The 15,440-nt window shown below is 56.8% G+C and overlaps 1 protein-coding gene across 3 annotated transcripts in view; it reads left to right on the top strand.

Annotated features, from left to right (window-relative positions):
- Nucleotides 1–15,440, top strand: part of SLC6A6 (solute carrier family 6 member 6) — an 80,345-nt gene that overhangs the window by 23,844 nt on the left and 41,061 nt on the right. For 2 of the 3 annotated variants that reach the window (XM_060023112.1, XM_060023114.1), the window contains exon 3: nucleotides 14,950–15,192. In XM_060023112.1, the coding sequence (XP_059879095.1) occupies nucleotides 14,964–15,192 (229 nt within the window). In that variant the 5' untranslated portion in view covers nucleotides 14,950–14,963. The remainder of the gene's footprint in view (nucleotides 1–14,949; nucleotides 15,193–15,440) is intronic. The other variant, XM_060023113.1, reaches the window with a different exon arrangement.

Genomic DNA, 15,440 nt, shown 5'->3' with positions numbered 1-15,440 from the left:
CAGAGCCGAGGTGCTGGGCATCTTCCGTACTCTCTCTGGCCTCCGATGGCGTCCCACTTCCCAGTGCCTGGGGTAAGTCACATTTGCTTGTCCACCTGTGTCTCTGTTTGCACACAGAGCCCCTGTCCCCTTAGAGAACCAGCCTGGGCTGTCTTCTATGATTCAAGCTTGTGAGGTCTCCGACAGCTGCAGTCGCCTAGGAGATGGTGTTCAGGGAGACTGCCCCAAAGTGGGAGCAGGAGACAAATATGGGAGCCCTTCAGTGCTTACAAGTTCTGACCCAGTGGTCCCGCTGGGGGGCCGGTTGGGAGGAGGGTCTTCCTCAGAGGCATCCAGCTCGGAGCAGGCCATGGCTCCCCTGGCTGGAACTGCTCCACCAGGTCCCCCACCCCAGACCAGCAGTGGGACCCTCTGTTTACCCACCTCCTCAGCCCAAATGCTTGCGTGATGGAGCCTCTCAGCCCCTGAGCTGACTGCAAGTAGGTCGCCGGGTGAAGAGACACGGCATTCCCTTGGGGTCAGGGGCCTTCATGGCACTTGGGGCTCTGGATTTCCTAAGCCTGGGAAAGGGTCCTCAAATAAGTAAGGAGTCGATCTGGTCCAAGGCATCCAAACAGCAGCAGCTGGCGGGAAGGGGCACTGGCTGTGGAGAGCTCAGAGCTGAAACCTTGGAGACTGAGGCTCGTGCACCTGGGCCTCAGTTTTCCCACCTGTAAAATGGGCAGATTAGGCCAGATGATGGTGCTGAATTTCATGAACTAGTGCATGTTCAAAAATCACATTGGGGTTGAGGAGCGGAGTGGCCCACCCTCGGGCCGTACACCTGTCATTTTACCCCTTCACAGCAGATCTATAAAAGTGACCATCTGGTCTCACTCCGATGCTGTGAAAGAAAGACAATTTTAACCTCCCCTCCAAATAGGAAGGCTGCAGTTTCAGAAGGTGGGGGCACATGTGTCTAAGAAAGAGCCCTGGCAGCCTCCAGGCTTAGCCTTTCACTGCACCATGGGCTGGAGGAGGTTTCATCCCAGTTGGCCCCGCCTGGTGTTGGGCAGCTCGGAGTAGAAGCTCTGAGAACCACCCCAGCCCTCGCTGTGACTCGCCTTCCTGCTGCTCGGCCCTTCCCCAAGACCAGCCTCAGTGTGAACAGACGCTCGTCCTCACGCAGGACATGGTGATATCACCTGTCTGTGTGCCCGCCCCATGCGGAGCAGCCCGCCTGCATCAGCTCACACGGGGGTCCTTCCACCCTGGGAGGTCGAGGCTGCTCTTGGCCGTGACTTACAGCTCAGGAAGCCAGGGTCACCCTGAGCCTCCTGGCAAGCCCCCTTCCCTTTCAGGCCTCAGTTTCCTCATCTGTAAACTCTGGGCATTGGGCTCCTGGGTTGATCTGTCACTCCGTGATGGCCAGGAGAGGGGTCTCACATACCCAGGGACCTCCAGCTAGGATCCTTGGGCTTTCGAGGCTGCCAGGAGTTGAGGGGTCACAGAATCTGATTTCTGCAGCTTCAGCCATCCTGGGGGACACCAGCGAGACCACCTTCCCCTCATGAAGGTTTTCTTGACTGCCGCCCAGGGTCTCTGGCTGTGACCAGGGGGATGGAGGGAGGCTGCTTGGCCACTCTTCGATTAGCTGGTCTGTAGTTCACGCCATGGGTTGTCACGGCCACTCTGTAGCCCCATTTCCCAGCAGCAAAGCCTTTGTCTGCTCTCAAGCTCAGGTCCAGCCCCTGTAACTTCCACCTCCCTGCTTGGCAGGTGCCACCACCCAGGGGCCCAAAGGGTACCAGCACCTTGTATGGGGAGCTGCCTGAAGTGCTCTCTAATCCCACCCCAAGACTAGGCCAGGGAGGTGAGGAAGGTTTCCATATCCAAGCTCAGATCCCCAGGGAGTACCAACCCAGGGGACCCCAGGGTCCACCAGTCCCACCCACTGTGGAAGAGGACAGGAAGTTGGAATAAGAGGGGGCAGGGGTGTTAGGGTGACGCCCCGAGTCTCATAGCTGGTTGACCCTGGTCCTGGCTCTGTGGGGTATCTGTCAGGTTCCCAGTAGGCCTGGCACACAGGAGATGCCCAGTAGGGCCTTGGCTGTGAGTCCAGGCTGCCGCTGGTCTCAGGGAGAACATGCGTGAGTTTGTTCGCCATCCTGATGCTGAGAGCACACACGTTGTCCAGGTGCTGTTCTAAGTGGTCTGTACATACTCGCTTATCTAATCTCAGCAGCCCTAAGAGGCAGATCCCCATTCACTATTACTGTCCCCATTCTACATTTGAGGAAACAGGCACACAGGGTTTATTGATGACGTACGTTTTCTTCTGCTGGGGAGACTGCCTTCACTGAGGGAGAGAGGGCTGTGTGTACAAGTGTGTGGGGAGGGACAGGACACTGCACCTCCAGGCTTGGAGTCTCCTGGTTGGAGGGTCTAAGCCATAGCCCAGAGAGGGCAGGCCTTGCCTTGGTCAAGCAGCTGTCCCTGGCAGAGCTGACCCCACCAGGGCCTTGTGCTTGGGTGGCTGGCATTTAAAGGACAGGGGTTTCTTTTGGGAAGACCCCACCTGCTGCCTCCACCTTAGAAAAAAGTGACTGCCAGGGTGATAACCAAGGGGTCCCTGAGTCCCAGGCGGTGTGCCGTGCACCTTGTCCCTGTCCTTGGAGAAGCTGCCTGAGGTCTGCTCAGCTGGACTCTGCCCTTTACCAGGCTTCAGAACCAGGTCCTGGCTTCCTTTGTGTGTCCCACTCCCAGGGTAGGGGGCTCTCTCTGATGCTTGTCCCTCCAGGATCACATATACCCACTCAACTCCCTGCCCCAGAGGCCCCAGGTAATGCACCCGCCAGCCCTCACCTTCAGTTCTCAGCCCCCTTTTCACTTTAGTAAGTGGATATAAAGGCGCGCTGGCCTTGTCCTGGGTTCAGTACTGGCTGTCACTCACTCACTGGGTAACCTTGGGCCAGGTCCTGTCTCCTCTCAGAGCCTCAGTTTCCTTATCTGTAGAACGGGGCAAAAGTGCCCGTGCCCGGGGTGCTGCAAAGAGCAGCGGCAACAGGGGAGATCAAGTGTGGGGTGGCCCTGGGCCCACCAGGGCTGGCAGAGGTGAAACCCAGCCGGCCCAGCCTCCAGCTGCTCACAGTCTGGCGGAGGAGACCACGCACGTGCGCTCACACACACACACTCACATGCCCAGGTGCATTGTCGTCACCAACAAGAGTCCTTTTCATTGGTTGGTTTTCTTTTGCATTTTACCAAGAGTCTCCCAGTCCATTGGCACCACTGTCCCTGGCCTCACCTGATGCTGAGAGTCGCCTGGGGGCTCATTTAACAGCTTTGAAGATTCAGTCAGGAGAGCTGGGTGTTGGGGGGAGCCGTCTGCATGTTCAGCCAGAGCCCCAGGTGATGCTCGTGTTGAGGCCTGTGTGAGGGTCTTGGGCATCTACTAGCTCTGCCCGAGAGCCCAGAGACTTCAGCCAGGGATGGCTTTATAGATTAAGAGGCCCATTTTACAGGAGGAAAAACTGAGGTTTCCCAAAAAGAACTTTGAGCTTTGTCCAAAGTTGCACAGTTCTGAACAAGAGCCCAGCACCTGGGAGATGGGGGTGGGAGAGTGACACTGGCCAGAGGAGGTGAGGGAAAGAGTGGGGTGGGCAGGAAGGGCTTCCTGGAGGAGGCGACACTTGGGCCAGGTCTTCAAGGTGGGTGGGATCCACCTAAATATAAGGGAGCCCACAAGCGAAGCACAGGGCGGAAGGGGATAATGCTGGGGAGAATGAGGAGGGCCCAGGATTCATGCAGGACAAGAGGAGAAATAAGGCGGCAGGGACTGCGGACAGGGCCAGACATGTAGAGTGAGCCTTGGTTTCCAGGTGGGGAAATTGAGATGATTAGTCTCCAAGCAGCTGGGATAGTTCCACTGATAGTTCTTGAGCTAAGGGCGACATGGCAGGCAGTGGGGTCTGCCAGAAACAAGCTTGGCTAAGCTGGTGGGAGCAGAGTTCAGGGCGCGCCTCTGGGGAGTTTCCAGTGGCTGGGTCGGCCTCGTCTTGCGGCGCTGCGTGAGTGGCAAATCCCCCACACCGTGCTCTTGGCAGGCACCACGGAGGCATAAGTGGATCACAGTGAAAGGTTAGGGGTCATGGAGGCTATGCGGGGCTGCCTGGGAGGTGGTCTGCACGTGTAGGAAGACCACAGTTGAGGAATGTCAGCCATCCCTGCAGCCCGCCCTGCACCCCTGGGGTGGATTTTAATGATGAGTTTTTCTTCTAGCCAAGCAGTAGCTGCTGTTAGGCACCATCTTGTAGCCCTGGGAGTCGCCGCTGCTGCTGCACCAACATTCACCAACCTGACGGAGTTAGATATGAATCCGGTCCACTCAGGTTTGGAATAAGACCTTTACTTTCCGCCTCTGGCACCCACTGTGCTCCACTGGGTGGGGGGTGTCGGGAGCATCCCCACCCTCCGTCAGCTCCTTCCAGCCTCAGTTTCCCCTCCAGCTCTGATGGTCTGTCTGTGAAAGAGGCTGATCCTCCTTGTTGATCCGCCGTGGGTCCAGGGCCTCGGTTTTTCTATCTAGAAAGTGGGCTTGCGTTCACACATGCCAAGACCTCTGAGGCCCCAGCTGGAGCTTTCAACGTTTGTGCAGGATCCACTGGGCTCTCCAGCACTGGGCAAACCTTTAGGGAACCAGAGAGAATTCACTTCAAACTCATTTTTGGAAGATGCTCGGGGAACACATTTAATGAAAATTGATTTCCTAAAGATTTGAGGCTCATCTCTCAATAAAAGGCAAAGCTTTATGGAGTTTTGACCCTTTGGGGGGAACTGTGCTCAGATGCCAGGGATACATGTAATAGAGTTACATCTATAGCTCTTTGCTCCATCACCCTCATCGAGGGGCCTCACAGCTGCAAAGTGGAAGAGACTTGCTCCTGCACTGAGTGTCCCCAGAGTCCTGAGCCCTAAATGTTCCCTCTGACAAATACTCATAGTGCCAGGCCTTGTACTGGGTGTTGGGAAGCAGGCCCGGGGAGTATGGGGCAGAGGTGGAGGTGGTGTGGCCTGCGGAGCCCAGGGGAGGCACTAGGGGGTCCTTGGGGCCACCATCCTGGGGGGTTGCCTGTGAGTTACTCGGGGAGCAGCGTGCTGGGCTAAGGCAACAGCAGGAGCCGAGGTGTGGAGGGAGACGTGGGAAAGCACGGGCTGTGTGGGTTCAGAGGCCCCTGGGCATCTTGGGTGGGGTCTGGATGGTGGAGGATGCTTGAAACTTGACTTCCAGACAAATGGAGTAAAAGCCCAGGCAACAAGCCCCTTTGCTCTGCGGTGGGCGCAGCGGCAGCCCGTGCCAGTGGATCACCCTCTCTTCCTTGCTGAATGAATCCCAGGCTGTTTCACTCCACAGGCACCAGACTCTCCTTGAGCTAAATTTCTAAGTGAGGGAGAGGTAAGCGTGGAGCTGGGCAGGAAAAAGAAAGTCCTTCCTCTTTGAGAAGAAACATGATTAAAAGAGGAACAGTGAGAACGGGGAGCTTGTTTACAAACACTAATGAGCTACGAGTTGTCACAGTGTAGACAGGATGTGATGCCCATTTTACGGAAGGTGACACCGAGGCTGAGAGCAGTGACTTGCTCAAGGCCCTACTGCAAAAGCTGCCCTGGCTGGTTTCCCTGGAGCTGTAACTTCCAGCAGAGCCCTGGTGACAGAGTGGGGGATGGCCGGCTCTGAGTGAGCACTGGGCCACGCGTGCACTTAGCTGGCCTTGCCCCCAGGGCCTTTCTCTCTCCAGTTTCTGTAGAGGGAGGGAGGGGCCTGCCCTCTGTTTGCTTTTTACAGCCAGCTAGAGAGGAGTGAGGAGGTTAGGGTTCTTACAGCTTGAAAGGGGAAGTTTGAGGAAACAGAAACCGAGCCTTTCTTTTTTCTCATGTCTCTTTTTTTTGTGGCCTCCAGAAATAATCCTGGGCTCTGCAGAGCCTGTCTCAGGGTCCTGGTTGACCTACTCTACCCACACTTCCGGCAGAGCCCGGCTGGGGCCCGGGCGGTGGGGAAGCAGGCGGGGAGAAGAGTGACAGGCTTGCGGCTGGTGAGTCAGTGGCAGGAGGCCGTTGCCTGCTGACTCACCGCCCTGTGCGTGAAAACAGGCCCCCTGAGTCCCCCGCAGCCACGGCGCCCTCCCGGCTCCCTGCTTCCTCTCTTTCACCTGATTGGTGGTTATAGCGCGTGCTGGCAATCTCAGTGGCATTTGGGGTCCAAGCCCCCTCAAACGGATTCGTGCAGCCTGACTGTTCCTGGACCTCCGCCTTCCCTCAGGGACCAGGTCCAGCCTGGCCACGGGCCCAGCCCAGGGGGTGTCACGGGACCTGCTCCTTGAAGCCTCACTCCAACCAGACGCGTGACTCCTGTCCTCCTCCTGAACTGAGAACCATTTTTGTGATATTGTGACAAAATGAGCCCCCACCCCCCGGGTATTAGCACTCTGAGGGCAGGAAGGCGGTAGGTGCTCGGTCCAGGTAGGGCAGGTGGGGCTTCTCCTGGAACCAGTCCGAGGGAAGTGACGTGTCCCAGATCATATAGCGTCAAAGACTGACCCTGTTCTTTCCAAAACCCATGGGTTTTTGGAATCCACGGAGGGGCCAGGGGTCCCCCCCACGGAGGGGCCAGGGGTCTGGTCTAGACTCACAAGGACATTTTCTTCTCTCGGTCACCCATGTTATGGTCCTTGGCCGAGGGACAGCAGTTCTGGCCACGATCCTTGGCGGGTCCCTCTTTGCAAAAGATGGCGGTCACTTCAGCCTGTCCCACAGGTGCTCGGCTCACAGTGAGGAGGCCGGCGGCTCTGAGGTGTCGGGGTTCAGGACTTGGGCTCTGCAGGCCCCAATAGAAAGTCCCTACTGGCAACAGCTTACAGAGGAAAGCCCAACATGGGCCCTCGAATCCCTTCAGGGTGGGAGGGAGCCAGGTGGTCAGGGACAGCCTGAGTTGAGCACTCCTTGGGGCAGCACAAAGCTCTCCAGGGTCCCTCACCACCCGCTAGATAAATCCAGGTTCTGACCTGGCCTCCAGGCCTGGCTTCCTCTCCGGGTCGCCCCATGCCCTGTCCCCCTTGCTCTGTCCCACACCGGCCTTCCCTCTGTTCCTTTGCCGTCCCCAGTGTGGCCTTCTTCACACACGCTGTCCCTGCTCTGAGCACACCGTTCCCCCAGATGTTTGCCATGCAGAGCCCAGCTTCAAGGTGGTTGAAAGCACAGACCCTGAAGCCCGTTGATTGCTGTGTGACTTTGGGCAAGCGACTTCACCTCTCTGGGCCTCATTCCTTCAGGCTAGTGAGAGGAATAGATGAATTGGTACCTGCAAGGGCTTAGCACAGGGCCTGCCCAGAACCAGTCTTTAGTGAGCGTCTGCCACTATGAAACGTCACCTCCTCAGGGGGTCCTCTGACTCCCTGTGCCCTCGTCTTGCTTGGTTGTCTTCTGCTCACCGGTCCCAGTCGTAAATATTTATTCATGTATGTATTTAGTGTCTGTCTTCCCTTCTGGAATGTCAGCTCCAGGGCTCACCTCCGAGTCCCCAGTCCCTACAGCAGGGCCTGGCACCTAGTAGAGGATGCTCTCAGTAAATATTTATTCGGTACTCACTGCTCGCCGGAGCTGCCCTCTCTCCGACTTATCCCCAAATATCCAAGAGGCACAGGGGAAGTGCTTGGCCTGCAGGACTGGAACTGGAACCAGACCCAGTTTTCTGACTCTTCACCTACTGCCCTGTCCCCTGACTCGGTGGCCTACTGGGCCAGTGCCTGGGGCACCTCTGTTTTGGGTGTGTTGTGTGCCCAGCTTGCGTTCCCCTCGAGGGCAGCGCCGGCCTTCCTGCACCTGCTGCCCGCCCATCCCCGGGCCACCCGGCCACAGAGCAGCCTGCTCGCGCCTTCCTCCCCCCGCCCGCCTGCAGGTTTGGTGCCGGAGAGAGGAGAAGGCTGTACATTGGGCCCACATCCTGCCCCCCGCCCCGGCGTTGTCCTAGAGGCCAGTTCTTTGGAAAACCTGCCCACCTTCACCCACTTTTTCCTCTGCGAACCATAGATCAAGAAGTATGATCTGCTCTATTAGGTCCCTGTACAGAGGCCACCTTACCCTGGGGTGTCACCAACCACGTGGAGTCAGGATCTAGGTGCAAATCTTGGCCTCGCCTGGTGGCTGTGTGACCTGGGCCAGACCCTCCCCTTCTTTGAGCCTCAGCTTCCTGATCTGTGAAAAGGAAGGCTCGTGAGGCTTGGGGCGAAGTCAACGCTCCTGTAGGTTGAAGGCCGAGCCTGAGCCAGGCAGGGTGCTCTCAGCAGAATGGGGGTAGACAGGAGCCTTCGTGGGGGGAGGGGAGGGCCTTGCCACAGACGCTGAGCCCAGGAGATAACAGACCCTGTCCCCAGAGCTGCCGTGCTGAAAACAATTCCCCAAACAGAACTCACTTTCACTAGGACCACAGAATTGTCGCTCATTGTTTCGACTTTGTTCCTGGCAAAACAATGCCGGGCTTCCTGGATGACCTCACTGGGGCGAGCCATCGGACCTTGGAGGCTGGGCTGGTCAGCATCTCCAGCCGAGCCTGTCCTGCCCTTTGCTGCGACTGCCTTGGGTGACCTGAGACAATGGTCTGACCAAAGAGGACAAACTGGGTGTTTGGCCCACACGATGTTGTAGAAATTGGAAGTTGTATGTGCACATATGTCTCAGATTTCAACACCTCTCCAGAAATTGGAGGATCTGGCCTCAGTGGCCTCGATCCCAAAGGCAACCACAGTAGCTGGAGCTGAGGAGAGCTGCCCGTGGCATATTCTGCAGGCCCTTCCCCACTGGCCTCCATTCTTTGCCTGCCAGGTCCCTGGAGGCCTTTGAGCTTGTCATGCTTGAGTTAGCCTGAGTTAGGAATAGATAACCAAGACAGAAGGATACAGACCTTCTGATTGAAGGTCAATCAAATGATCAAATGATTCAATCAAATGATCAAATCTTTTAAAGGTGTACCTTTTCATGAAAAAGAATAAAAAACCCTTTTTTAAAATTAATTCCTGCTTTCTTTTCAAAGTCAGCTACCCTAGGAAGTGAAATAGTGCTCTTAATACACGTTTTTTTTTCCCCTTTGGTGCTTAACTGTTAAATACTCTCTAGGGCCAGGATTGTATGTAAGCAGCGTGCCTGGGGCAGACATTACTAATTGATCCTGGCCCTCCTCCTTACTGAGCCTGTCCCCCACCTGCAGTCTGTGGGGACAGTGCTCGAAGGAGCCCCTCCAGGGCTATCAGAGAAGTTTGGGAGAAACTCTTCCTGTTTGCTAGAGGAAGCCTCGGGTCCATGGCTCCATCTGTCCTGCCCCAGTCAGTGCGTTCCATCGGCCTGCTCAGCCCACCCCTGTGGCCCTGGGCGCTGACTGCTGCACGGGTCCCCAGGCCCTGCCCTGTCTGTCTCTGTCATGTGGCCCCTCACTTCCCTGTTTGCCTTCACCTACTTCCCTAATTTTTCAGCATAGCCCAGTAGCTTGAAGCTGGCATAAAGGCGCCAGACCTGATGTCACTCTGTGACATATCTAGAGCAAGTGATCCAAAACAGCCGAGTGGTTGAGAACATGTAATTGAGAGGCCGAAATAGACCTGGGAGCCCTTCGAAGCTTCAGCGGCCTTTTGCTTGCTTTGTGACCCTGGGCAAGTAACTTCACCACTCTGTGCCTTGCCAGCAACAGGCAGATGGTAATGGCCACCCATGGACAGGGTTAATTGAGAAAATGCTTGCAAAGCGCTTAGCACGGTGCTGAATAAGTGTGCGTGCAGCCAGTGCCCAACAAATGCAGCTTGCTTTCTCAGGATACGCTCAGGATACGATATTTACTACACATAATGTAGTAAAATCCCAGTGTGATCAGATGTTTTCTTCAATAACAGCTAATATTTATTAATCACTTGTATGTACCAGGCACTGTGCTCAGTATTTTACAGGCATCATCCTATTTGATCCCTATAAGGCGAGTTTTATTTTTACCCCCATTTTTTTAACCAGTGAGGAAACTGAGGCACAGAGAGGGTTGTCGCTTGGACAGGTCACTCAGCTTAGTTGTGGCCTCTGTGAGCCCAGAACACTGGGTCTGGAGTGGAGATGGGGGACAAGGAAAGGAGAGAGGAGGAGGGACCCTGCTCTGGAAAGGGCAGACAAGGGGTCCAGCTGCTTGCTTGTTTCCATAGCACGCCCAGCGGGCTGCGGGCTCCCTACCTGTGAAATGAATGGATCTGTCGTCCAGCTGTCCTGCCCCAGTTTGGGGATTCTGGGAGTCGCTTGTCAAACCCCAGATGTCAGGCCCAGAGATTCATCCTATAGCCCAGCTGTGGGCTATGCCCTTTTGGGGTGGGGAAAGTATTCCAAAAAGGAAACAGAAGTACCTGCCCTCTTATTTAAAAACCCTGTAGGGACTCCTGAGTGACAACAGGGGACTTGAGTCATTGTTCTTGACAGGAGAGAGCCACATGGGAAACTGTTTACTTGAGAAAGTTAAAGTTCTGCAGGGGAGGGCAAGGCAGAGAGCCCCCCGGCTTCTGGGCTTGGTTCCCCCAAAGCCTTGGGCTGAGGTGGCAGGTGTGGGGGAGGGGCCTCAGTAGCATCTCAATTTCAAGACCCAGATGGCTGGTGCGTGGGCCCCCGGGGTCCCCAGCACTGCCCTGCTGCTGGCTCTGTACCTCTGCAGTCCTTTCCCTCTGAACTCAGTGTCCCCATCTGCAAACCCTGCAGAGGCTGCTCTCTAACCTTCGCTCCGGTGCTTTCAGCGTTGGGCAGACCAGCTGGGAATTCTGCCTCTAGTCTCCTTCCCACCTGTGTATCCTCAGCCAGGCCACTCTCTTCCCTGCTTGAGCCTCAACTCCCCCCATCCGTAAAACGGTCCTAAAAATCCCGTCTGCAGTGTTGAGGGTGTTTGAAGAGTGCATAGAAAATTGTGTATAGACAGCTCAGCACAGAACTAAAGTACTCAAAAATTTGGTAGTTTTACATTGGGAGGAAGCAAAGGAACATCTTGTCAACCCACGGCATCTCTGGCACTAGGTTGACTCTGTCTGAGTATGTGTCACAAGCCAACCCGGTGATCTGCACGTTGGTCTTCAGGCACCGGAACCAGGCCCTGGCTGTGATGTCCACCCCAGGAACAGAGTAGGAGTTTCAGCTGGACAAGAAGGGAACCTTCGTCGTGGAACCTCTGTATTGGAGCCGATTCTAATCACTTGTAGCTGTAATAAGCAAATAGGAAGCTCTTAAAATGGGGAATAATGTATCACGGTTGCTAGAAAATAGCCCTGGGCCTGGCGCCAAGGAAAACAGCGCTCAGCGGCGGCCTGCAAAGCAGCGAGCGTCTGGGACACCTCGGAGGGGGCTCGTTCCCAAGTGCTGGCTGCACTGGGGGCGCGATGTTGCTGTGTGACAGGCGAGAGAGAGTTAGTGAGTCTCTTGGGGGTCTGCAGAGTTGGACGGGCTGGACTGGCCAAGGGACAGTGAGGCGGAGCTGGGGGTTCCAGAACGTCATGGTCGCTGTCACTCCCAGCTTCGTGACCTCAGCAGTGTCACTTGGCCTCTCTGGGTCTTGCTGATCTCACTCTGAGTAGGACTAAGGCCTTCCATACCTCATGGTCAGTGTGGACCCCAGAATAATTAGTGCAATAACAGAGTAGTACTGGCAGATACTAGTTCAGGAGCACTTGCCATGGGCACCCCCTCGTTCAGTCCTCGTAACATCCCTATGAGGCGGCCACAGTTATCCCTCTTTACACAGGAGAACACTGAGGGCCAGAGGGTGGAGTAACTTGCCTGAGGTCCCTCAGCCAGGAAGTGGCTCTCAGCTTCTAGGCCGGGTCTCACCCTTTGATTCCTGCAGGGGCCAGGCTGCCACCAGGGGGCCTAGAGCAGCCATGCGGGAAGCCCGAGCCTGAGGGGTGGGCTGAACTAAAGCGGTAATGTGGGACCAGTGTCCCAAGGAGAAGGGGCCTGTGCTGAGACCCAGTAGCTGTGGTGAGGCGCGTGTGTTTTCTTCCGGGAGTGACGGAGGGTTGCGGTGGGAGGGCATTATGATCTGAGTCTGCTTCGTAAGTTGCCTTCAGCTGCTGTTTTGAGAACAGATTGTAGGGGTGGGGTGGGCAGAGTAGCAGCAGGGAGACCCAGGAGGAGGCTGCAGGGGATGCCCATGGAGGGCTGTCAAGCCTGGAGCCGGTAGTTGCCATGGTGATGGAGAAGTGGGTGGATGCCAGGAATGTACAGGAGGCGGAATCCACGGATCTTGCTGCTGGGGCTTCCTCGGACACCCCAGAGGAGCTTGGAAGGAGCCCCCCTGACAGGGAGTTGGGGTGTCTGCACCTGGGTCAGACCACATCCAGGCGTGAGTCTTGGGCGAGTCCATGGACATCCCTAGGCTATGTGTTCTCAATGGCCAGGTGAGCCTGTGATGGCAGCAGCCACAGGTGGGACAGGTGGCAGTGATGCAGGAACACATCTGCAGGTACACCTTGGCAGTGAGGAGTGAGGAGACCACTACAACACCAGGACATGACAGGCCTCACCCCCGATCCTGGTTCAGGTACAGGCGTCGGGAAGATGGGGTCCTGAGTGCGGAAAAGGGGGCCGGAGGTCTCATCTTATATGGAACCAGAACCTGGAGCCAAGGGTCTTAGGGAGCTTGTTGCTGCTCCCTGCCTCATGTTTCTAGAGGGTTCTCTGAGGGCCAGAGTGGCAAGTGGGCCTGGGGCCCAGAGGGCAGAGCCAGGACTCAGGGTAGCTTTCGCCAGTGCCCCCAGCCCATGTGAGCAGAAGCCGGACACCTCCCCCCTCCGTCTGGCTGACCTGGTGAAGTGCCTTCCGGCCCCGCGATCCAAGGAGGGCCCTGAAGGGCGGCACCGGCCCTTCTTGGAGGAGGCTCAGGGGTCATTCCCTGGAAAACATCCCCACTAGGAGGGAGTGGAGTCCCACATCCTCCAATTATGCTCCCATCCAGCCGGCCCACAATGGGCTGCTCAGATAACTATCGGGGGCTGCACGGATCAGCGCTGGAACAATGCTGGCCGCCCGGGCTATTTTTACAGCAGCCGTGCGCTCGGCAGAACCCCGCGTCGCCCCGAGGGAGCGGGCAAAGAAAGGCCTGCGGATGCCGTCGCCGGGAGACAGAGGAAGGCCCAGTGAGCCGCCCGGCGGCTCCAGGAAGCCTTTTCTTGGTCTGCTCACCGCCAGATAGCGAAACAATCGGGGTCCCCCACCCCCAGCCAGGAGAGGAAGGAGGCGTGGGGGAACGGGGGTTCTGTTGTGCTGCGTGCCTCTTCTCCTCAGAGCATGGCCCTGGAGGGCCCACTGCTGGGGCCAGGCCAGCGCGTCCCCTCGGCAGCCCTCGCCCTGCCCTGCCCCAGTGCCTCTGGGCCACACGCCGAGGACCTGCCAGTGTCATGGGGCTGGGAAGCGGCAGAGCTGGGGCTGGTACTTGGCCCCAGCTGCTTGCAGACACACTCTGGGAACCATCTACCCAGCAGTCCTTGCCTGACGACCTACTGTGCGCCAGCTCGGGGCACTGAGCCGTGGACAAGGCAGGTCCCTGTGCCACGGAGCCTCTGTTCTAGTTGTGGAGGAGACCGCTAACAAGGAAGCAAGGAAGGGATTTTCAGCTAGTGCCACTGTGACGGGAGGACTCAGACGCCCCTGGACAGGTCCAGTGAGCCGGGGTGATGGCCGCCTCTGGTCCAGCTGGAGGTCACTGTAGGGATCGTGAACCCAACGTGGCCCACCTTCCAATTTTGTAAGAAAACCTAGAAATCTCGCCTTTTCTCTGGAATCTGGTATTTCAGTGTTGGCCACTGATTTGGATCACGAAAACAAGCAGGTTGTGTTCAGAGCTGCTTAGCTATGAGTCGGTCACCTCTGCCATCATCCTTTTCATTCTGCAGGTGGGGAAACTAAGGCTCATCTGTCCTCGTGGTCCTCTGCCACGTGGGGGTAGAAAGCACCCTCTCCCACTGCGCTGGGACTTGGGATGCTCTTGCCCTCAAGGTCGAGCTGCCAGGCTGGCGAGGACTCGGGGACCTGAAGAAGTACAGAGAGCAGGGGCGCTGCGCTGGCCAGTGGCCGACCTCCTCCAAAATGGGGTCCCAGCAGGGGTGGGCTGAGGGTGACTGTGAACGGCTCCTGGGGGCTTAGAGATTTGATATCCCCTGGGGCCTCCCCTCGTGAAACCCACAGGGTAGTCAGAGGGCCAGGGCCCTGGATGATACAGGGGTCAGAGCAGGCCAGAGCATGGAGAGAGAGGGCTGGACACGTGGGGATTAACCTGCATTCTTCCATAATCCTGACCAGTGCAAATCCCTTATTTCTTATGCCGCAGAGATGTGACTGGTTAATAAGTTGCAAATCTATTTTATAAGCATCCGTTTTCTGTATGTGATGGAAACTCTGTTTTCAAATATCGTTTCCATTCCAGCCTGAAACCCCATTCCTCACTTGTCTGTGTTTATCCATTCTTTAAACAGTGAGGAACGAGCACCTCCTGTGGGCCAGGTCCTGTGCTGAGCTGTGAGTGAAATGGGAGGCGTCACTCTCTGTGCAAATCTGAAATTTGGAGATCATTTCTAGAAAATGCAGGCAGGCTGTTATTCGGAAGCTGCCCTAGACCTGCCTGGAGGGTGCTGTATTCTGCAGAGATGCTGCCAGGGCTGGGTGGCTTCATGCTTATCTCCCTGCAGGTGGAGGGTGCGGTGTGACATTCGGGGATGCCGGGCGTGGGCCCCGCTACTTCTGTTGGGAATGGCACCTGTCAGTCCCTGGATCACTAGGTCCCCCAATCACCTAGGAGGTCAGAGGAGTGGACAAACGAGGCGGCAGCAGGCCAGAGCCGGCCAGCCGGGTTGTGTTAAGACACACAGGGTGTCCCTTACCGACGCACGTTGCACTCTGTTCTGTCCTCCACAGAAAGCGAGGAGAACATGGCCACCAAGGAGAAGCTGCAGTGTCTCAAAGACTTCCACAAGGATATCCTGAAGCCATCCCCAGGGAAGAGCCCAGGCACACGGCCTGAGGATGAGGCTGAGGGGAAGCCCCCGCAGAGGGAGAAGTGGGCCAGCAAGATTGACTTTGTGCTGTCCGTGGCTGGCGGCTTCGTCGGCTTGGGCAATGTCTGGCGCTTCCCGTACCTCTGCTACAAAAATGGTGGAGGTGAGCCTGGGCTGGGCAGAGAGTGGCATTGGAGGAGAAGGGTTGAGCCAGAGCGTGGGTGGCCTCCCCATGCCTGGCTTTCCAGGCTCCCACCTTCACCTCCCCCGGGTCAGCCTGCTTAGCCCCCAGCCCACTCCTCAGAAGCAGGAGATGAGCATGACTAGGAATCAGGTGGTGTTCTGTCAGGGTCTTACTGTGTTACCTTGAGCAGATCCCTCACCCTCTCTGATCCTCCAGTTTACCATCTC

This window comes from Delphinus delphis, chromosome 10 (genome assembly GCF_949987515.2).
Source record: "Delphinus delphis chromosome 10, mDelDel1.2, whole genome shotgun sequence".
In the NCBI taxonomy this organism is placed as follows: domain Eukaryota; kingdom Metazoa; phylum Chordata; class Mammalia; order Artiodactyla; family Delphinidae; genus Delphinus; species Delphinus delphis.
This window is presented reverse-complemented; position numbering and strand designations above follow the sequence as displayed.